Here is a 23,968-nt window from a genome sequence, read left to right as displayed (position 1 = left end):
ATAATAATTAACTTAGAATTTCATGGCTGCAACTCGTGCCAAAGTAGTTGGGAAAGGGCATGTTCACCACTGTGTTACATCACTTTTTCTTTTAACAACACCAAATAAACGTTTGGGAACTGAGAAAACTAATTGTTGAAACGTTGAAAGTGGAATTCTTTCCCATTCTTGTTTTTATGTAGAGCTTCAGTCGTTCAACAGTCCGGGGTCTCCGCTGTCGTATTTTATGCTTCATAATGCACCACACATTTTCCATGGGAGACAGGCGGGCCAGGAAAGTACTTTTTTTAAGAAAGCCACGCTGTTGTAACACATGCTGAATGTGGCTTGGCATTGTCTTGCTGAAATAAGCAGGGGCGTCCATGAAAAAGATGGCGCTTAGATGGCAGCATATGTTGTTCCTAAACCTGTATGTACCTTTCAGCATTAATGGTGCCTTCACAGATGTGTAAGTTACCCATGCCTTGGGCACTAATACACCCCCATACCATCACAGATGCTGGCTTTTCAACTTTGCGTCGATAACAGTCTGGATGATTCGCTTCCCCTTTGGTCCGGATGACACAATGTCGAATATTTCCAAAAACAATTTGAAATGTGGACTCGTCAAACCACAGAACACTTTTCCACTTTGCATCAGTCCATCTTAGATGATCTCGGACCCACAGAAGCCGGTGGCGTTTCTGGATGTTGTTGATAAATGGCTTTTGCTTTGCATAGTAGAGCTTTAACTTGCACTTAGAGATGTAGCGACCAACTGTATTTAGTGACAGTGGTTTTCTGAAGTGTTCCTGAGCCTATGTGGTGATATCCTTTAGAGATTGATGTCGGTTTTTGATACAGTGCCGTCCGAGGGATCGAAGGTCACGGTCATTCAATGTTGGTTTCCGGCCATGTCGCTTACGTGGAGTGATTTCTCCAGATTCTCTGAACCTTTTGATGATATTATGGACCGTAGATGTTGAAATCCCTAAATTTCTTGCAATTGCACTTTGAGAAACGTTGTTCTTAAACTGTTTGACTATTTGCTCACACAGTTGTGGACAAAGGGGTGTACCTCGCCCCATCCTTTCTTGTGAAAGACTGAGCATTTTTTAGGGAAGCTGTTTTTATACCCAATCATGGCACCCACCTGTTCCTAACCAGCCTGCACACCTGCGGGATGTTCCAAATAAGTGTTTGATGAGCATCCCTCAACTTTATCAGTTTGTTTTTTTTGCCGCCTTTCCCAACATCTTTGTCACGTGTTGCTGGCATCAAAATCTAAAGTTAATGATAATTTGCAACAACAACAAAATGTTTATCAGTTTGAACATCAGACTTAAATGCTTCTACTGTGGTGGCATCTCGAACTGTTACCGGGAGGGCATACTCTGGAATGCCCTCCCGGCAACAGTTCGAGATGCCACCACAGTAGAAGCATTTAAGTCTCACCTTAAAACTCATTTGTATACTCTAGCCTTTAAATAGAGTCCCTTTTTAGACCAGTTGATCTGCCGTTTCTTTTCTTTTTCTCCCATGTCCCACTCTCCCTTGTGGAGGGGGTCCGGTCCGATCCGGTGGCCATGTACTGCTCGCCTGTGTATCGGCTGGGGACATCTCTGCTCTGCTGATCCGCCTCCGCTTGGGATGGTTTCCTGCTGGCTCCGCTGTGAACGGGACTCTCGCTGCTGTGTTGGATCCGCTTTGGATTGGACTCTCGCGACTGTGTTGGATCCATTATGGATTGAACTTTCACAGTATCATGTTAGACCCGCTCGACATCCATTGCTTTCCTCCTCTCCAAGGTTCTCATAGTCATCATTGTCACCGACGTCCCACTGGGTGTGAGTTTTCCTTGCCCTTATGTGGGCCTACCGAGGATGTCGTAGTGGTTTGTGCAGCCCTTTGAGACACTATCAATCAATCAATCAATGTTTACTTATATAGCCCTAAATCACTAGTGTCTCAAAGGGCTGCACAAACTACTACGACATCCTCGGTAGGCCCACATAAGGGCAAGGAAAACTCACACCCAGTGGGACGTCGGTGACAATGATGAATATGAGAACCTTGGAGAGGACGAAAGCAATGGATGTGTAACATGATACTGTGAAAGTTCAATCCATAATGGATCCAACACAGTCGCGAGAGTCCAGTCCAAAGCGGATCCAACACAGCACCGAAAGTCCCGTTCACAGCGGAGCCAGCAGGAAACCATCCCAAGCGGAGGCGGATCAGCAGCGCAGAGATGTCCCCAGCCGATACACAGGCAAGCAGTACATGGCCACCGGATCGGACCGGACCCCCTCCACAAAGGAGAGTGGGACATAGGAGAAAAAGAAAAGAAACGGCAGATCAACTGGTCTAAAAAGGGAGTCTATTTAAAGGCTAGAGTATACAAATGAGTTTTAAGGTGAGACTTAAATGCTTCTACTGAGGTAGCATCTCGAACTGTTACCGGGAGGGCATTCCAGAGTACTGGAGCCCGAACGGAAAATGCTCTATAGCCCGCAGACTTTTTTTGGGCTTTGGGAATCACTAATAAGCCGGAGTCCTTTGAACGCAGATTTCTTGCCGGGACATATGGTACAATACAATCGGCAAGATAGGATGGAGCTAGACCGTGTAGTATTTTATACGTAAGTAGTAAAACCTTAAAGTCACATCTTAAGTGCACAGGAAGCCAGTGCAGGTGAGCCAGTACAGGCGTAATGTGATCAAACTTTCTTGTTCTTGTCAAAAGTCTAGCAGCCGCATTTTGTACCAACTGTAATCTTTTAATGCTAGACATGGGGAGACCCGAAAATAATACGTTACAGTAGTCGAGGCGAGACGTAACAAACGCATGGATAATGATCTCAGCGTCTTTAGTGGACAGAATGGAGCGAATTTTAGCGATATTACGGAGATGAAAGAAGGCCGTTTTAGTAACGCTTTTAATGTATGACTCAAAGGAGAGAGTTGGGTCGAAGATAATACCCAGATTCTTTACCGTGTCGCCTTGTTTAATTGTTTGGTTGTCAAATGTTAGAGTTGTATTATTAAATAGAGTTCGGTGTCTAGCAGGACCGATAATCAGCATTTCCGTTTTTTTGGCGTTGAGTTGCAAAAAGTTAGCGGACATCCATTGTTTAATTTCATTAAGACACGCCTCCAGCTGACTACAATCCGGCGTGTCGGTCAGCTTTAGGGGCATGTAGAGTTGGGTGTCATCAGTTATTGTCTTTGTAGCATATTCAACTGAATATGGGTTGAAAATGATGTGCAAATCGTTGTATTTTGTTTATATTTACATCTAACACAATTTCCCCACTCATTTGGAAACGGGCTTTGTATGATACAATGAAATATACGACTAATCCAACTTTGATATTGACATTAGTGAAGTGAAGTGAATTATATTTATATAGCGCTTTTCTCAAGTGACTCAAAGCGCTTTACATGGTGACACCCAATATCTAGGTTAGATTTAAACCAGTGTGGGTGGGCACTGGGAGCAGGTGGGTAAAGTGTCTTGCCCAAGGACACAACGGCAGTAACTAGGATGGCACAAGCGGGAATCGAACCTGCAACCCGAGCTATGCCGCCCCTATTATTTGCCCTATTATGTAAAAAAAAAAAAGAGCAGGTGTTATCAGTTTGATACGGCCATCGAACAAAAGGCAGTGAAAGGTGCAAACGCTTGTGTTTGTGTGGGCGTGTCTGACTGAGAACTGTGCCGGCAGGTACCACTACTACGGCATCGCGGTGAAGGAGTCCTCGCAGTACTACGACGTGATGTACTCCAAGAAGGGCGCGGCCTGGGTGAACGAGGCGGGCAAGAAGGAGGTCACCAAGCAGACAGTGGCGTATTCACCGCGCTCCAAGCTGGGGACGCTGCTGCCAGAGTTCCCAAATGTCAAAGACCTAAATTTGCCCGCCAGCCTGCCAGAAGAGAGGGTAAACAGCACTCTGACATGTCCCCCCCCCCCCTTGCATCTGAAGGGTAAAGACCTGGAGGATTTATACGCCAACTCTTAATCTTCCGGGGGAGATAATAAGATCTGGCTGTGTAGGACAAAGTCCGTGTAGGAGCTGTCCGCCTTTCTACACATGGGGGGGGGGCGGTGATTTGGAACGGTTTGTGATCTCTAAAGCCCGGGACATGAATTTGGCCGTTTCCCATGCTTGCTGCTGGATTTACACTCTTGTTTTGCTCGCACCTTTCTTTTTACGGGGAGCAGTCAATACCTCCTTGTGGCCCGCAGGTGTCCACCTTCATCATGATGTACAGAACTCACTGCCAGAGGATACTGGACACCGTCATCCGAGCCAACTTTGACGAGGCCAGGCTTTTTCGGGTTTTTTTTAAAGCCACCGAAGCCGACATGCAGCTATAACCCAGTTTTACGTACGTGTGTGCAGGTCCAAAGCTTCCTGCTCCACTTCTGGCAAGGCATGCCGCCCCACATGCTCCCCGTCCTCAGCTCCCACACCGTGGTCAACATCGTGGGCGTGTGCGACTCCATCCTCTACAAGGCCATCTCCGGGGTGCTCATGCCCACCGTCCTTCAGGCGCTGCCTGATAGGTAAGAACTACAGAAACAAAGCCCGTTTCCATATGCGAAATTGTGTTAGATGTAAATATAAACAAAATACAATGATTTGCAAATCATTTCCAACCCATATTCAGTTGAATATGCTACAAAGACAACATATTTGATGTTCAAACCGATAAACATTAACTTTAGAATTTGATGCCAGCAACACGTGACAGAGAAGTTGGGAAAGGTGGCAAAAAAAAAAAAGATAAAGTTGAGGGATGCTCATCAAACACTTATTTGGAACATCCCACAGGTGTGCAGGCTGATTGGGAACAGGTGGGTGCCGTGATTGGGTATAAAAACAGCTCCCCTAAAAATGCTCAGTCTTTCACAAGAAAGGATGGGGCGAGGTACACCCCTTTGTCCACAACTGTGTGAGCAAATAGTCAAACAGTTTAAGAACAACGTTTCTCAAAGTGCAATTGCAAGAAATTTAGGGATTTCAACATCTACTGTCTATAATATCATCAAAAGGTTGAGAGAATCTGGAGAAATCACTCCACGTAAGCGGCATGGCCGGAAACCAACATTGAATGACCGTGACCTTCGATCCCTCAGACGGCACTGTATCCAAAACCGACATCAATCTCTAAAGGATATCACCACATGGGCTTAGGAACACTTCAGAAAACCACTGTCACTAAAAACAGTTTGTGGCTACATCTGTAAGAGCAAGTTAAGCTCTACTATGCAAAGCGAAAGCCATTTATCAACAACATCCAGAAACACCACCGGCTTCTCTGGGCCCGAGATCATCTAAGATGGACTGATGCAAAGTGGAAAAGTGTTCTGTGGTTTGACGAGTCCACATTTCACATTGTTTTTGGAAATATTCGACATCGTGTCATCCGGACCAAAGGGGAAGCGAACCATCCAGACTGTTATCGACGCAAAGTTGAAAAGCCAGCATCTGTGATGGTATGGGGGTGCATTAGTGCCCAAGGCATGGGTAACTTACACATTTGTGAGGGCACCATTAGCGCTGAAAGGTACATACAGGTTTTGAAACCACATATGCTGCCATCTAAGCGCCGTCTTTTTCATGGACGCCCCTGCTTATTTCAGCAAGACAATGCCAAGCCACATTCAGCACGTGTTACAACAGCGTGGCTTCGTAAAAAAGAGTGTGGGTACATTTTTGGCCCGCCTGCAGTCCAGACCTGTCTCCCATCTAAAATGTGTGGCGCATTATGAAGCGTAAAATACGACAGCGGAGACCCCGGACTGTTGAACGACTGAAGCTCTACATAAAACAAGAATGGGAAAGAATTCCACTTTCAAACCTTCAACAGTTAGTTTTCTCAGTTCCCAAACGTTTATTGAGTGTTGTTAAAAGAAAAGGTGATGTAACACAGTGGTGAACATGCCCTTTCCCAACTACTTTGGCACGTGTTGCAGCCATGAAATTCTAAGTTAATTATTATTTGCAAAAATAAATAAAGTTATGAGTTTGAACATCAAATATGTTGTCTTTGTAGTGCATTCAACTGAATATGAGTTGAAAATGATTTGCAAATCATTGTATTCCGTTTATATTTACATCTAACACAATTTCCCAACTCATATGGAAACGGGGTTTGTAATAGAAACATTAAGTATGACACAATGCAGTTGTACGCTGAAATATAAGAAACCCATCTTCGATATTGACATTTTTATTTGCCTTATTATGTAAAAAAGAGCAGGTATTATCAGTAGAAAACAGCAGTGTAGTACAACTTAATGTGTAAAAGGCAGTAAAATGGCTGCAAATGTGCAAAATGTATCTAAAAGTTCTGTCGATTTTTTTTTCAAGCCGTATTTTTCACCCTTTTATAACATAATAAAAACATTAAGTATGATACATTGCAGTTGTACCCTGAAATATAATTAATCCATCTTTGACATTGACTTTTTCATTTATGTAAAAAGAGCAGGTATTATCCGTAGAATACAGCAGATTTGATTAGTGTAGTACAACAAAAATGAGTACAAAAAGTCAAATGAATGACTTTTTAAAACGCTGCATCAAACCCCCGTGAGCGCAGCATAACAATGACAAGAGTGTATTGTTGCCGGTGCTGTAGCCGTGGCTCACAAGCGAGACTAACGACACCGTGTCAATGGTTTGGGATTATTTTAAAGTGTGTCCGAGGGACATACTTGCCAACCTTGAGACCTCCGAATTCCGAAGATGTGGCAGGGCGGGGTTTGGTGTTAGCGGAGGGTGTATATTGTAGCATCCAGGAAGAGACAGTGCTGCAAGGGGTTTGGGGTATTTGTTCTGTTGTGTTTGTGTCGTGTTACGGAGCGGATGTTCTGCCAAAATGTTTGTCATTCTTGTTTGGTGTGGGTTCACAGTGTGGCACATATTTGCCGCTTGATGACTTCATCAAACCGCCGCGAGCGCAGCATAACAATGACAAGAGTGTATTGTTGCCGGTGCTGTAGCCGTGGCTCACAAGCGAGACTAACGACACCGTGTCAATAATTTGGGATTATTTTAAAGTGTGTCCGAGGGACATACTTGCCAACCTTGAGACCTCCGAATTCCGAAGATGTGGCAGGGCGGGGTTTGGTGTTAGCGGAGGGTGTATATTGTAGCATCCAGGAAGAGACAGTGCTGCAAGGGGTTTTGGGTATTTGTTCTGTTGTGTTTGTGTCGTGTTACGGTGCGGATGTTCTGCCGAAATGTTTGTCATTCTTGTTTGGTGTGGGTTCACAGTGTGGCGCATATTTGCCGCTTGATGACCTCATCAAACCGCCGCGAGCGCAGCATAACAATGACAAGAGTGTATTGTTGCCGGTGCTGTAGCCGTGGCTCACAAGCGAGACTAACGACACCGTGTCAATGGTTTGGGATTATTTTAAAGTGTGTCCGAGAGACATACTTGCCAACCTTGAGACCTCCGAATTCCGAAGATGTGGCAGGGCAGGGTTTGGTGTTAGCGGAGGGTGTATATTGTAGCATCCAGGAAGAGACAGTGCTGCAAGGGGTGTGGGGTATTTGTTCTGTTGTGTTTGTGTCGTGTTACGGAGCGGATGTTCTGCCAAAATGTTTGTCATTCTTGTTTGGTGTGGGTTCACGGTGTGGCGCCTATTTGTCAGTAGAGCGGCCGTGCCAGCAACCTGAGGGTTCCAGGTTTTGATCCCCGCTTCCGACATCCTAGTCACTGCCGTTGTGTCCTTGGGCAAGAAACTTTACCCACCAGCTCCCAGTGCCACCCACACTGGTTTAAATGCAACTTAGATATTGGGTTTCACTTTGTAAAAGCGCTTTGAGTCACTAGAGAAAAGGGTTATATAAATATAATTCACTTCACTTCACAGTGTTAAAGTTGTTTATACGGCCACCCTCAGTGTAACGTGTATGGCTGTTGACCAAGTATGGCCGGCATTCTCTTGTGTGTTTGTGTAAAAGCCGCATTTATTATACAACTTTTGTTGAGTGGCGTAGAACCCGTCTTTCTGCTGCAGCGTCGGAGAAAGTTGTACATGTAAACAAACTGTTGAGTGGCGGTCCACACAACTACGGCGAGTTCAAGTACTGCCCAAATGAGTAGGACAAAGCGGCGCTTTCCAAATAGTGTCTTCAGTGAAGCGTGTTTGATATAAAAAGTGGGCTTTCTAACAATTAGGAAGGTTTGAGTCATGTTCGTCTTCCTATAGAACCCCTGTTAAAACAATAAGCAGGGGCGTCCATGATAACGTTGCTTGGATGGCAACACGTGTTGTTCCAAAACCTGTATGTACCTTTCAGCATTAATGGTGCCTTCACAGATGTGTAAGTCACCCATGCCTTGGGCACTAATGCACCCCCATACCATGTTTTTGTAACTTTGCGCCTATAACAATCCGGATGGTTCTTTTCCTCTTTGTTCCGGAGGACACAACGTCCACAGTTTCCAACAACTATTTGAAATGTGGGCTTGTCAGACCACAGAACACTTTTCCACTTTGCATCGGTCCGTCTTAGATCAGGGAAGCCGGCGGCGTTTCCGGGTGTTGTTGATAAAAGGCTTTGGCTTTGCGTAGTAGTGTTGTAACTTGCACTTACAGATGTAGCAACCAACTGTAGTTATTGACAGTGGTTTTCTGAAGTGTTCCTGAGCCCATGTGGTGATATCCTTTACACACTGACGTCACTTTTTGATGCAGTACCGCCTGAGGGATCCAAGGTCCGTGATATCATCGCTTACGTGCAGTGATTTCTCCAGATTCTCCAGTGTAGATGGTGAAATCCCTAAACTCCTTGTGATAGCTAGTTGAGAAATGTTTTTCTTAAACAATTTGCTCAGGCATTTGTTGACAAAACGGCGACCCACGCCCCGTTCCTTGTTTGTGAACGGCCGAGCATTTCATGGAAGATGCTTTTATACCCAATCATGGCACCCACCTGTTCCCAATTAGCCAGTTCAGCTGCGGGATGTTCCAAATAAGTGTTTGATGAGCATTCCCCTCAACTTTTTCAGTCTTTTTTGCCACTCGTGCCAGCTTTTTAATGACAAAATGAGCTACTATTTGCAAAACAAAAAAAAAACAGTTTTCCAGTTTGAACTTAAAGTATCTTGTCTTTGCAGTATATCCAATAGAATATAAGTAAAAATTAAAGCTGCACGGGACCAATTTTTGCTGGTGTTTCCTGCCTTTACCCATTCAACATATCTTTACCTGCACATTACCTACCTTCCCTGCATCCTGGGGTCACATTGGTGCTTCTTTCTGTCACCCATACACGCTGGTGCTTCCTGCCATCACCCAGACAACATATCTTTACCTGCACATTACCTACCTTCTCTGTATCTTGGAGTCAAACTGGTGCCTCCTTCTTTACCCACACATTACCTACCTTCTCTGCATTGTGTGGTCACGCTGGTGCTTCCTGCTTTAAAGCGACCATCTTGAGACGGCAGCAGCGCAGCAGCATCAGCGCAGCGGTTCTTTAAAGGCTCGTAAAATCAAAACCAGAGCAGTTAGAACAACTATTTCCGCAACTTTTAATCAGAAGGGTTCAATTTCACTCCTGTGGTAGTTTGAAGCCGACACAACAAACGCGCTCAGAGGAGATCATGTTTGAAAAAAGGTGACGGGTTTTTACAAAACTTTTGTTTTGAAGGGGTGATTGCCAACTTCCTGTTCATTTTTACTGAAAAATGTCAATTAATGAAATGTAGGTCTAAGTGAGACCTACATAGAGGTTTTTTGTTTCATGTCTCTACGACATTCCTACCGGAAGTTACAAGCAGTTTTGTCCGTGTTTTCTTCCTAGGAGCAGTTTTGTCCGTGTTTTCTTCCTAGGGGACGGTAGAGCGCAATTTTAAGTTTTGGGGTTTGTTTTTTTTATTAGATCGCAATTTTTGCCAGTCTTAATATGTGTGTCCAATTTGGTGAGTTTTGAAGCATTTAAAGGGGGTCAAATTACAGCTCAAAGAGGCAAAAATGAAATTTTTTAGGAAACTTTTGTTTTGAAGGGGTGTTTGCCAACTTCCTGTTGATTTTTGTTTTGAAGGGGTGATTGCCAACTTCCTGTTGATTTTTACTGAAGAATGTAAATAAATTAAATGTAGGTCTAAGTGAGACCTACATAGAGGTTTTTTGTTTCCTGTCTCTACAACATTCCTAAGGGAAGTTAGTAGCAGTTTTGTCTGTGTTTTCTTCATAGGGGCGCTAGAGCGCAATTTTAAGTTTTGGGGTTTGGTTTTTCTACGACATTCCTAACGGAAGTTACAAGCAGTTTTGTCTGTGTTTTATTCCCAAGAGCAGTTTTGTCAGTGTTTTATTCCTAGGGGGCGCTAGAGCGCAATTTTGAGTTTTGGGGTTTGGTATTTTATTAGATCGCACACACATCACCAGTCCTGATGTGTGTGTCAAGTTTGGTGAGTTTTGAAGCATTTTAAGGGGGTCAAATTACAGCTCAAAGAGGGAAAACAATGACATTTTTTTTAGAAAACTTGTTTTGAAGGGTTTTTTGCAAACTTCCTGTTGATTTTTGCTGAAGGATGTAAGTCAGTGGTTCTTAACCTGGGTACGATCGAACCCTAGGGGTTCGGTGAGTCAGCCTCAGGGGTTTGGCGGAGGTCCAAACACACCCGACTCATTGTGTGAACACAAACTTCGCCCTGTCTGCGTTTTACAAATCCGGCAACAGCAGAAGTAACACTGATCTGCAAGTGTGTAATTTGGTGTGAGTTTATGCACTGTGTTGGTTTTGTTGTTTGAACAAGATGATGTTCATGCACGGTTCATTTTGTGCACCAGTAAAAAAAACATGGTAACACTTTAGTACAGGGAATATACTCAGCATTAATTAGTTGCTTATTAACATACAAATTAGTAACATATTGGATCTTAACTACTCATTATTAAGTACTTATTGATGGCTTCATTATAACCCTAACCCTCTAACCCTAACCAAATAACTGCAAATTAAGTCTTTATTACTTAGAATATATACCCCTAGTGTCCAAATAACTCTAAATTAAGTCTTAATTACTTAGAATATGTTCCCAGAGTGTCCAAGTAACTCTAAATTAAGTCTTTGTTACTTAGAATATGTTCCCCTAGTGTCCAAATAAATGTAAATTAAGTCTTTATTACTTAGAATATGTTCCCCGACTGTCCAAATAACTGTAAATTAAGTCTTTATTTCTTAGAATATGTTACCCGAGTTTCCAAATAACTCTAAATTAAGTCTTTGTTACTTAGAATATGTTCCCTTAGTGTCCAAATAACTCTAAATTAAGTATTTGTTACTTAGAATATGTTCCCCTAGTTTCCAAATAACTCTAAATTAAGTCTTTATTACTTACAATATGTTCCCCGAGTGTCCAAATAACTCTAAATTAAGTCTTTATTACTTAGAATATGTTCCCCGACTGTCCAAATAACTCTAAATTAAGTCTTTATTACTTAGAATATGTTCCCCGACTGTCCAAATAACTGTAAATTAAGTCTTTATTTCTTAGAATATGTTACCCGAGTTTCCAAATAACTCTAAATTAAGTCTTTGTTACTTAGAATATGTTCCCTTAGTGTCCAAATAACTCTAAATTAAGTATTTGTTACTTAGAATATGTTCCCCTAGTTTCCAAATAACTCTAAATTAAGTCTTTGTTACTTAGAATATGTTCCCCTGGTTTCCAAATAACTCTAAATTAAGTCTGTGTTACTTAAAATATGTTCCCCTAGTTTTCAAATAACTCTAAATTAAGTCTTTGTTACTTAGAATATGTTCCCCTAATGTCCAAATAACTCTAAATTAAGTCTTTGTTAATTAGAATATGTTCCCCTAGTTTCCAAATAACTCTAAATTAAGTCTTTATTCCTTAGAATATGTCACCCGAGTGTCCAAATAACTCTAAATTAAGTCTTTATTCCTTAGAATATGTTACCCGAGTGTCCAAATAACTCTAAATTAAGTCTTTGTTACTTAGAATATGTTCCCCTAGTGTCCAAATAAATGTAAATTAAGTCTTTATTACTTAGAATATGTTCCCCGACTGTCCAAATAACTCTAAATTAAGTCTTTATTACTTAGAATATGTCACCCGAGTGTCCAAATAACTCTAAATTAAGTCTTTATTACTTAGAATATGTTCCCCGACTGTCCAAATAACTCTAAATTAAGTCCTTATTACTTAGAATATGTTCCCCTAGTGTCCAAATAAATGTAAATTAAGTCTTTATTACTTAGAATATGTTCCCCGACTGTCCAAATAACTCTAAATTAAGTCTTTATTACTTAGAATATGTTCCCCGAGTGTCCAAAACACTGTAAATTAAGTCTTAATAACTTAAAATATGTTACCCTAGTGTCCAAATAACTCTAAATTAAGTCTTTATTACTTAGAAGATGTTCCCCTAGTGTCCAAATAACTCTAAATTAAGTCTTTATTACTTGGAATATATAACCCAAGAGTCCAAATAACTGTAAATTAAGTCTTTATTACTTAGAATATGTTCCCCGACTGTCCAAATAACTCTAAATTAAGCCTTTATTACTTAGAATATGTTCCCTGAGTGTCCAAATAACTGCAAATAAGTCTTTATTACTTAGAATATGTTCCCCGAGTGTCCAAATAACTCTAAATTAAGTCTTTATTCCTTAAAATATGTTACCCGAGTGTCCAAATAACTCTAAATTAAGTCTTTGTTACTTAGAATATGTTCCCTTAGTGTCCAAATAAATGTAAATTAAGTCTTTATTACTTAGAATATGTTCCCCGACTGTCCAAATAACTCTAAATTAAGTCTTTATTTCTTAGAATATGTCACCCGAGTGTCCAAATAACTCTAAATTAAGTCTTTATTACTTAGAATATGTTCCCCGACTGTCCAAATAACTCTAAATTAAGTCTTTATTACTTAGAATATGTTCCCCTAGTGTCCAAATAAATGTAAATTAAGTCTTTATTACTTAGAATATGTTCCCCGACTGTCCAAATAACTCTAAATTAAGTCTTTATTACTTAGAATATGTTCCCCGAGTGTCCAAAACACTGTAAATTAAGTCTTAATAACTTAAAATATGTTACCCTAGTGTCCAAATAACTCTAAATTAAGTCTTTATTACTTAGAAGATGTTCCCCTAGTGTCCAAATAACTCTAAATTAAGTCTTTATTACTTAGAATATATAACCCAAGAGTCCAAATAACTGTAAATTAAGTCTTTATTACTTAGAATATGTTCCCCGAGTGTCCAAATAACTCTAAATTAAGTCTTTATTCCTTAAAATATGTTACCCGAGTGTCCAAATAACTCTAAATTAAGTCTTTGTTACTTAGAATATGTTCCCTTAGTGTCCAAATAAATGTAAATTAAGTCTTTATTACTTAGAATATGTTCCCCGACTGTCCAAATAACTCTAAATTAAGTCTTTATTTCTTAGAATATGTCACCCGAGTGTCCAAATAACTCTAAATTAAGTCTTTATTACTTAGAATATGTTCCCAGACTGTCCAAATAACTCTAAATTAAGTCTTTATTACTTAGAATATGTTCCCCGAGTGTCCAAAACACTGTAAATTAAGTCTTAATAACTTAAAATATGTTACCCTAGTGTCCAAATAACTCTAAATTAAGTCTTTATTACTTAGAATATGTTACCCTAGTGTCCAAATAACTCTAAATTAAGTCTTTATTACTTAGAATATGTTCCCCTAGTGTCCAAATAGCTCTAAATTAAGTCTTTATTACTTACAATATGTTCCCCGACTGTCCAAATAACTCTAAATTAAGTCTTTATTACTTAGAATATGTTCCCCGAGTGTCCAAATAACTCTAAATTAAGTCTTTATTACTTAGAATATGTTCCCCGAGTGTCCAAATAACTCTAAATTAAGTCTTTATTACTTAGAATATGTTCCCCGAGTGTCCAAATAACTCTAAATTAAGTCTTTATTACTTAGAATATGTTACCCTAGTGTCCAAATAGCTCTAAATTAAGTCTTTATTACTTACAATATGTTCCCCGACTGTCCAAATAACTCTAAATTAAGTCTTTATTACTTAGAATATGTTCCCCTAGTGTCCAAATAACTCTAAATTAAGTCTTTATTACCTAGAATATGTTACCCGAGTGTCCAAATAACTCTAAATTAAGTCTTTATTACTTAGAATATGTTCCCCGACTGTCCAAATAACTCTAAATTAAGTCTTTATTTCTTAGAATATGTCACCCGAGTGTCCAAATAACTCTAAATTCAGTCTTTATTACTTAGAATATGTTCCCCTAGTGTCCAAATAACTCTAAATTAAGTCTTTATTATTTAGAATACGTTACCTGAGTGTCCAAATAACTCTAAATTAAGTCTTTGTTACTTAAAATATGTTCCCCATAACAAAGTGTTACCAAAAACATATAACTTTATCTTGAATTTGAAAAAACTAAATAACATTTTATTTTTCACTAAAAAAGGGTTCGGTGAATGCGCATATGAAACTGTTGGGGTTTGGTACCTCCAACAAGGTTAAGAACCACTGATGTAAGTGTATGAAATCTCGGTCTAAGTCAGACCTACATAGAGGTTTTTGTTTCATGTCTCTACGACATTCCTAAAGGAAGTTACAAGCAGTTTTGTCTGTGTTTTTTCCTAGGGGGCGCTAGAGCGCAATTTTGAATTTTGGGGTTTGGTTTTTTTTTTATTAGATGGCAATTTTTGCGAGTCCTGATGTGTGTGTAAAATTTTGTGAGTTTTGCAGTATGTTAAGGGGGTCAAATTACAGCTCAAAGAGCGGTATAATAATAATAAAACCTTAGAAATACAATAGGGTCCTCTGTCCCTAAAAAAAAAGGCAAATCATTGTATTCTGTTTTCATTTACCATTTACACAAATGTGACAACTTCACTGCTTTTGGGGTTTTGTAATAATATTGAAGTTGGTGGTCATAATTATTATTATTTTTTTAATCCACACAGTTTGACGCAGGTCATCCGAAAATTTGCCAAACAATTGGAAGAGTGGCTGAAAATCGCACTTCACGACCTGCCGGAGAACCTGAGGAACATCAAATTTGAGCGTGAGTCCTCATCTTGACTGGAAAAACTTTGTAAAAATAGACTTTTTTTCTAAGATGTGTCTGTGTTTCTTTTTTGTCGTTTGTTTTGTTTGTTTTTTCGGGGCAGTGTCCAGGAGGTTCTCGCAGATTCTCAAGCGGCAGACGTCACTAAACCACCTGTGTCAGGTGAGAGCTGTTTCGTTAAAAAAAAAAAAAAGGAGCCAACGCAACTTCCGGATGATGTGCTGACAACAATGTCCGTGTCCTCAGGCGTCGCGGACGGTGATAAACAGCGCCGACATCACCTTCCAGATGTTGGAGGACTGGAGGAACGTGGACCTGAACAGCATCACCAAACAGACGCTCTACACCATGGAAGACTCGCAAGAGGAGCACCGGCAGCTCATCATCCACCGTAAGCCAGACATCCGGGGAAGAGACTCTGGGAACACCTCGGGATCCCCTTGGAAGTCGGGGCTTCTCTGCTTAGGCTGCAGCCCCCGCGCCCCGACCTGGAATAATGCATGGACGGTCCGTTCTAACGCCGCCTTTTCTGTCTTCAGTGTACCAGGAGTTTGATCGCCTCCTGGAGGAGCAGTCGCCCATTGAGGCCTACATCGAGTGGCTGGACTCCATGGTGGACCGCTGTGTCGTCAAGGTCAGACCCTCGACCTCCATTTCCATTCCTTAGACTTTTTGTGGTGGTCAGGTTCTTCTCCACCTCAGCGTACATCAGTGGTCCCCAACCTTTTTGGAGCTGCGGACCAATCGACGTTTGATAATTTGTCCCTCTTATTTATTTTTTTTTTTTTTGTCATGAAAAGGGAGTTTTTTTGGGGTTGGTGCAGTAATTGTTAGTGTATCTTGTGTTTTTTTTGTTGATTTAATTTAAAAAAAATATATATATATATATATATATAAAAAATTATTCTGCGGCCCGGTACCAATCGTGGTTGGGGACCACTGGCGTACATGACAATAGACATACAAGTAAGGACAGAACAATAGACGCTAAAATGGGTTAGTGTTACAGTTTTAGGATAAAATGATGGAAAGCAACGGGATTGATGACGGAAAAAATGAAAACCAAAAATGAAGAGTTTGCCTTATTTTCTGTAGAAAAAAAATGTACTATAAAATAGGTATTTCCCTTAATTTATGGGAAAAAATAAATACATTTAAAAAAAAAAGGAGTTTCCCCTAATTTATGGGGAAAAAATAAAATAATAATAATTTTTAAAAAAGGAGTTTCCCTTAATTTGGGGGAGGGGTGGTTCCCTTAATTTATGGGGAAAAAAATAAAATAATAATAATTTTTAAAAAAAAGGAGTTTCCCTTAATTTGGGGAGGGGTGGTTCCCTTAATTTATGGGGGGAAGAAAAAAAAAAAAAAAGGAGTTTCCCTTAATTTATGGGAAAAAAATAAAATAATAATAATTTAAAAAAAAGGAGTTTCCCTTAATTTGGGGGAGGGGTGGTTCCCTTAATTTATGGGGGGAAGAAATAAAAAAAGGAGTTTCCCTTAATTTATGGGGAAAAAAATAAAATAATAATAATTTTAAAAAAAAGGAGTTTCCCTTAATTTGGGGGAGGGGTGGTTCCCTTAATTTATGGGGGGAAGAAAAAAAAAAGGAGTTTCCCCTGATTTATGGGGAAAAAAAATAAAATAATAATATTTTTTTAAAAAGGAGTTTCCCTTAATTTGGGGGAGGGGTGGTTCCCTTAATTTATGGGGAAAAAAATAAAATAATAATAATTTAAAAAAAAAAGGAGTTTCCCTTAATTTGGGGGAGGGGTGGTTCCCTTAATTTATGGGGGGAAGGACAAAAAAAGGAGTTTCCCCTAATTTATGGGGAAAAAATAAAATAATAATAATTTAAAAAAAAGGAGTTTCCCTTAATTTGGGGGAGGGGTGGTTCCCTTAATTTATGGGGGGAAGAAAAAAAAAAAGGAGTTTCCCCTAATTTATGGGAAAAAAATAAAATAATAATAATTTTTAAAAAAAAGGAGTTTCCCTTAATTTGGGGGAGGGGTGGTTCCCTTAATTTATGGGGGGAAGAAAAAAAAAAGAAAGTGTTTCCCCTAATTTATGGGGAAAAAAATAAAATAATAATAATTTTTAAAAAAAGGAGTTTCCCTTAATTTGGGGGAGGGGTGGTTCCCTTAATTTATGGGGGGAAGAAAAAAAAAAAGGAGTTTCCCCTAATTTATGGGGAAAAAAATAAAATAATAATAATTTTAAAAAAAAGGAGTTTCCCTTAATTTGGGGGAGGGGTGGTTCCCTTAATTTATGGGGGGAAGAAAAAAAAGGAGTTTCCCCTAATTTATGGGGAAAAAATTAAATAATAATAATTAAAAAAAAAGGAGTTTCCCCTAATTTATGGGAAAAAAATAAAATAATAATAATTTTAAAAAAAGGAGTTTCCCTTAATTTGGGGGAGGGGTGGTTCCCTTAATTTATGGGGGGAAGAAAAAAAAAAGGAGTTTCCCTTAATTTATTGGAAAAAAATAAGATAATAATAATTTAAAAAAAAGGAGTTTCCCTTAATTTGGGGGAGGGGTGGTTCCCTTAATTTATGGGGGGAAGAAAAAAAAAAAGGAGTTTCCCCTAATTTATGGGAAAAAAATAAAATAATAATAATTTAAAAAAAAGGAGTTTCCCTTAATTTGGGGGAGGGGTGGTTCCCTTAATTTATGGGGGGAAGAAAAAAATAAAAGGAGTTTCCCCTAATTTATGGGAAAAAAATAAAATAATAATAATAAAAAAAAGGAGTTTCCCTTAATTTGGGGAGGGGTGGTTCCCTTAATTTATGGGGGGAAGAAAAAGAAAAAAAGGAGTTTCCCCTAATTTATGGGAAAAAAATAAGATAATAATAATTTAAAAAAAAGGAGTTTCCCTTAATTTGGGGGAGGGGTGGTTCCCTTAATTTATGGGGGGAAGAAATAAAAAAAGGAGTTTCCCTTAATTTGGGGGAGGGGTGGTTCCCTTAATTTATGGGGGGAAGAAAAAAAAAAAGGAGTTTCCCCTAATTTATGGGGAAAAAAATAAAATAATAATAATTTAAAAAAAAAGGAGTTTCCCTTAATTTGGGGGAGGGGTGGTTCCCTTAATTTATGGGGGGAAGAAAAAAAAGGAGTTTCCCCTAATTTATGGGGAAAAAATTAAATAATAATAATTAAAAAAAAAGGAGTTTCCCCTAATTTATGGGAAAAAAATAAAATAATAATAATTTTAAAAAAAGGAGTTTCCCTTAATTTGGGGGAGGGGTGGTTCCCTTAATTTATGGGGGGAAGAAAAAAAAAAGGAGTTTCCCTTAATTTATTGGAAAAAAATAAGATAATAATAATTTAAAAAAAAGGAGTTTCCCTTAATTTGGGGGAGGGGTGGTTCCCTTAATTTATGGGGGGAAGAAAAAAAAAAAGGAGTTTCCCCTAATTTATGGGAAAAAAATAAAATAATAATAATTTTAAAAAAAGGAGTTTCCCTTAATTTGGGGGAGGGGTGGTTCCCTTAATTTATGGGGGGAAGAAAAAAATAAAAGGAGTTTCCCCTAATTTATGGGAAAAAAATAAAATAATAATAATAAAAAAAAGGAGTTTCCCTTAATTTGGGGAGGGGTGGTTCCCTTAATTTATGGGGGGAAGAAAAAGAAAAAAAGGAGTTTCCCTTAATTTATGGGAAAAAAATAAGATAATAATAATTAAAAAAAAAGGAGTTTCCCTTAATTTGGGGGAGGGGTGGTTCCCTTAATTTATGGGGGGAAGAAAAAAATAAAAGGAGTTTCCCCTAATTTATGGGAAAAAAATAAAATAATAATAATAAAAAAAAGGAGTTTCCCTTAATTTGGGGAGGGGTGGTTCCCTTAATTTATGGGGGGAAGAAAAAGAAAAAAAGGAGTTTCCCCTAATTTATGGGAAAAAAATAAGATAATAATAATTTAAAAAAAAGGAGTTTCCCTTAATTTGGGGGAGGGGTGGTTCCCTTAATTTATGGGGGGAAGAAAAAAAAAAGGAGTTTCCCCTAATTTATGGGAAAAAAAATAATAATAATAATTTTAAAAAAGGAGTTTCCCTTAATTTGGGGGAGGGGTGGTTCCCTTAATTTATGGGGGGAAGAAAAAAAAAAAGGAGTTTCCCTTAATTTATGGGAAAAAAATAAGATAATAATAATTAAAAAAAAAGGAGTTTCCCTTAATTTGGGGGAGGGGTGGTTCCCTTAATTTATGGGGGGAAGAAAAAAAAAGAAGGTGTTTCCCCTAATTTATGGGGAAAAAATTAAATAATAATAATTTTAAAAAAAGGAGTTTCCCTTAATTTGGGGGAGGGGTGGTTCCCTTAATTTATGGGGGGAAGAAAAAGAAAAAAAGGAGTTTCCCCCAATTTATGGGAAAAAAATAAAATAATAATAATTAAAAAAAAGGAGTTTCCCTTAATTTGGGAGAGGGGTGGTTCCCTTAATTTATGGGGGGAAGAAAAAAAAAAAGGAGTTTCCCTTAATTTATGGGAAAAAAATAAGATAATAATAATTTAAAAAAAAGGAGTTTCCCTTAATTTGGGGGAGGGGTGGTTCCCTTAATTTATGGGGGGAAGAAAAAGAAAAAAAGGAGTTTCCCCTAATTTATGGGGAAAAAATAAAATAATAATATTTTTTTAAAAAAGGAGTTTCCCTTAATTTGGGGGAGGGGTGGTTCCCTTAATTTATGGGGGGAAGAAAAAAAAAAAGGAGTTTCCCCTAATTTATGGGAAAAAAATAAAATAATAATAATTTTTAAAAAAGGAGTTTCCCTTAATTTTGGGGAGGGGTGGTTCCCTTAATTTATCAATCAATCAATCAATCAATGTTTACTTAATTTATGGGGGGAAGAAAAAAAAAGAAGGTGTTTCCCCTAATTTATGGGAAAAAAATAAAATAATAATAATTAGAAAAAAAGGAGTTTCCCTTAATTTGGGGGAGGGGTGGTTCCCTTAATTTATGGGGGAAAGAAAAAAAAAAGAAGGTGTTTCCCCTAATTTATGGGAAAAAAATAAAATAATAATAATTTAAAAAAAAGGAGTTTCCCTTAATTTATGGGGGGATTTTAAAATAAAGGGAGTTTCCTTTATTTTAGGGAAAAAACAAACTATATCGCCTATTTTTGGGGGGAAAAGAAACACAAATAAATAAAAAAGGCAGAATTTCTCTTGTGTTCTGTTCCATCCATCCATCCATTTCCTACCGCTTATTCCCTTTTGGGGCCGCGGAGGGCGCTGGCGCCTATCCCAGCTACAATCGGGCGAAAGGCGGGGTACACCCTGGACAAGTTGCCACCTCATCGCAGGGCCAACACAGATAGACAGACATCATTCACACTCACATTATGTCCCTTATTTTTCAATCAATCAATCAATCATTCAATCAATCTTTATTTATATAGCCCTGAATCACAAGTTTCTCAAAGGGCTGCACAAGCCTCGGTTCAGAGCCCACGAAAGGGCAAGGAAAAACTCACAACCCAGTGGGACGTCAATGAGAATGACCACGAGAAAAAACATTTTTTTAATGGAAATTATTTGTTGTTGTTTTTTCAGAACATAAGGGAAGTAAAAAAAAATTGACTTTTTTTCGGAAAATAAAGGAAATTCCTCAATTTATTGTCATTTTTTTCAGAAAATTAAGGACATTTTATTTATTTTTATTTTTATTTTTTTTCAGTTAGTGAGGGAAATTGCCCCTTTTTTAAACAGTTTTTTTTATTTTTTTATGGAAGTTTGATATTTGGAAACATCATTTAAAAGTAACAGACATTCTACAGAAAATGAGAGAAATTCTGCCTTTTTTATTTATTTTTACTTCAGAAAGTAGAAGAAATTGTTCCTCCCCTCGATATTTTTTTTTTTGAGGGAAATTCTTTATTTTTTCAGAAAATAAGGGAAATTAATAAAAATTTACACTTGAGTCCAGAAAATAAGGGAAATACCTCGGTTTATTGTCATTTTATTCAGAAAATGAAGGACATTTCTGCTTTTTTATTTTCATTTTTTTCCAGGAAGTAAGGGAAATTGCTCCTTTTTTAAACTTTTTTTTTTTTTTTAATGAAAGTTTGATATTTTGAAACAGCATTTAAAAATAACAGACATTTTACAGAAAATGAGAGGAATTGTGCCTTTTTTATTTATTTTTATTTCAGAAAATAGAAGAAATTGATCCTCCCCTGGCTAAATTTTTTTTTTGGAGGGAAATTCTTTCTTTTTTTAGAAAATAAGGGAAATTAATTAAAAAAAAGTCTTTTTATTCTAGAAAATAAGGGACATTCCTCGATTTATTGTCATTTTATTCAGAAAATTAGGGACATTTTATTTATTTTTATTTTTATTTTTTTCCAGTAAGTAAGGGAAATTGCCCCTTTTTTAAACAGTTTTTTTTTTTTTTTTTTTTTTTTTTTTTTATGAAAGTTTGATATTTGGAAACATCATTTAAAAATAACAGATATTTTACAGAAAATGAGAGAAATTCTGCCTTTTTTTTTTTTTTCAGAAAATAAAAGAAATTGTTCCTCCCCTCGCTAATATTTTTTTTTTTAAGGGAAATTCTTTCTTTTTTACTGAAAATGAGGGAAATTAATAAAAATGTACGTTTTATTCCAGAAAATAAGGAAAATTCCTTGGTTTATTGTCATTTTATTCAGAAAATGAGGGACATTTTTGTTTTTTTATTTTCATTTTTTTCCAGTAAGTAAGGGAAATTGCCCCTTCTTTAAACTGTTTTTTTTTTTTAATGGAAGTTTGATATTTGGAAACAGCATTTAAAAATAACAGATATTTTTTACAGAAAATTTGAGAAATTCTGCCTTTTTTATTTATTTTTATTTCATAAAATAAAATAAATTGTTCCTCCCCTCGCTAATAATTTTTTTTTTGAGGGAAATTATTTCTTTTTTACAGAAAATGAGGGAAATTAATAAAAATGTACATTTTATTCCAGAAAATAAGGAAAATTCCTTGGTTTATTGTCTTTTTATTCAGAAAATGAGGGACATTTCTGCTTTTTTATTTTCATTTTTTTCCAGGAAGTAAAGGATATTGCCCCTTTTTTAAACAGTTTTTTTTTTTTTTATGAAAGTTTAATATTTTGAAACAGCATTTAAAAATAACAGACATTTTACAGAAAATGAGAGGAATTGTGCCTTTTTTATTTATTTGTATTTAAAAAAAAATAGAAGAAATTGTTCCTCCCCTCGCTATTTTTTTTTTTTGAGGGAAATTCTTTCTTTTTTTCAGAAAATAAGGGTAGTTAATAAAAAAATACTTTTTATTCCAGAAATTAAGGGGAATTCCTCTATTTATGGTCATTTTATTCAGAAAATGAGGGACATTTTATTTATTTTTATTTTTTTCCAGGAAGTAAGGGAAATTTCCCCCTTTCAAAAATGTTTTTAATGAAAATTTGATATTTGGAAACAGCATTTATAATTAACAGACATTTTACAGAAAATGAGAGAAACTCTGCCTTTTTTATTTATTTTTATTTCAGAAAGTAGAAGAAATTGTTCCTCCCCTCCCCAAATTTTTTTTAAGGGAAATTCTTAATTTTTTTTCAGAAGATAAGGACAATTAAAAAATGAGGGAAATTCCTTTATTTATTGTCATTTTGTTCAGAAAATTTGGGAAATTCTTGCCTCTTTTATTTATATTTTTTCCAGGAAGTAAAGGAAATTTCCCCTTTTTAATTTTGGAAATTATTTGGAAACAGCGTTTAAAAATAACGGACATTTTACAGAAAATAAGAAAAATTCTGGCTTTTTTTTTTATTTTATTTCAGAAAATAGGAGCAATTGCTCATTTTTAATGTATAATTTCCCCCCCCAAAAAAGGGAAATCCTTTCTCTTTTTCAGAAAATAAGGGAAATTTGAAAAAACCTATTTGACTTTTTATTCCAGAAAATAAGGAAAATTCCTCTCTATATTGTCATTTTATTCAGAAAATTAGGGAAATTCTTGCTTCTTTTATTTTTATTTTTTCCAGGAAGTAAGGGAAATTTCCCCTTTTTTTAAAATGTTTTGTAATGAAAGATTGATATTTGGAAACAGCATTTTAAAAAATAACTGAAATTTTACAAAAAGAAAGAAGAGAAATTCTGTCTTTTTTATTCTTATATCAGAAAATTTTCATGATCCGCGGCTCGGGTTTTTGTTCTGTTTTGTATCTCGTTTGTTTAGTATTTGACTTCCTTAGTTCCTGGTGGCACTTCCTGTTTTGTCTGTTGTCATAGTCACATATAAGTGTTACCTGCCTTGTGTTTTTGACGCGCACCTGCCTCTTAATTTCTGTCATTATATAAGCCTTTTTTTCGTTACTCATTCTCGCAGTCTAGTTTTCTGTCCAATGCAACAGGTGACGTCGCTATCCCCGATTGTGGTAAAACTCTTTTTGTACTCGTTAGCTTCCACGCTATTCCTTTGTTTGTTTCCCTAGCTCACATGCTAGCACCTTTTGTTCCTTCTAGCTCCCATGCTAGTTCTGTTGGTTTTGTCTATAGTGCCTCCGTGCAAGTGTTTTTGTTCCTAGTCTGTTTTATTATATAATTAAATCGTAAATTCTTCCATTCCGCCTGCATCAACGAGAGAACGTCACCTGTTGCATTGGACAACAAACTAGACTGCGAGAATGAGTAACGGAAAAGACAGGCTTATATAATGACAGAAATTAGGAGGCAGGTCAAAAACACAAGGCAAGTGACACTAATACGTGACTATGACAACAGAAGAAACAGGGAGTGCCACCAGGAACTAAGGAAGTCAAATACTAAACAAAGGAGATACAAAACAGAACCAAAACGCGAACATGACATGATCCGAACCGCGGATCATGACAGAAATTGCTCATTTAAAATGTTTATTTTCCCCAAAATTAAGGAAAATTATCCCCCCCCCCCCCCCCCCCCCCCCC

The 23,968-nt window shown here is 37.4% G+C and overlaps 1 protein-coding gene across 2 annotated transcripts in view; it reads left to right on the top strand.

Annotated features, from left to right (window-relative positions):
* The window catches only part of rfx4 (regulatory factor X, 4), a 98,462-nt gene that overhangs the window by 43,595 nt on the left and 30,899 nt on the right, over window positions 1-23,968 (top strand). For both annotated transcript variants that reach the window (XM_061893681.1, XM_061893680.1), the window contains 7 exons: window positions 3,708-3,921; window positions 4,230-4,307; window positions 4,387-4,550; window positions 14,964-15,064; window positions 15,171-15,229; window positions 15,314-15,458; window positions 15,607-15,701. In XM_061893681.1, the coding sequence (XP_061749665.1) occupies window positions 3,708-3,921; window positions 4,230-4,307; window positions 4,387-4,550; window positions 14,964-15,064; window positions 15,171-15,229; window positions 15,314-15,458; window positions 15,607-15,701 (856 nt within the window). The remainder of the gene's footprint in view (window positions 1-3,707; window positions 3,922-4,229; window positions 4,308-4,386; window positions 4,551-14,963; window positions 15,065-15,170; window positions 15,230-15,313; window positions 15,459-15,606; window positions 15,702-23,968) is intronic.

The sequence above is a fragment of the Nerophis ophidion genome, linkage group LG03 (assembly GCF_033978795.1).
Source record: "Nerophis ophidion isolate RoL-2023_Sa linkage group LG03, RoL_Noph_v1.0, whole genome shotgun sequence".
NCBI classification, from domain to species: domain Eukaryota; kingdom Metazoa; phylum Chordata; class Actinopteri; order Syngnathiformes; family Syngnathidae; genus Nerophis; species Nerophis ophidion.
The sequence above is the reverse complement of the archived record's forward strand: the minus strand, read 5'-3'. Positions and strand labels throughout refer to the sequence as shown.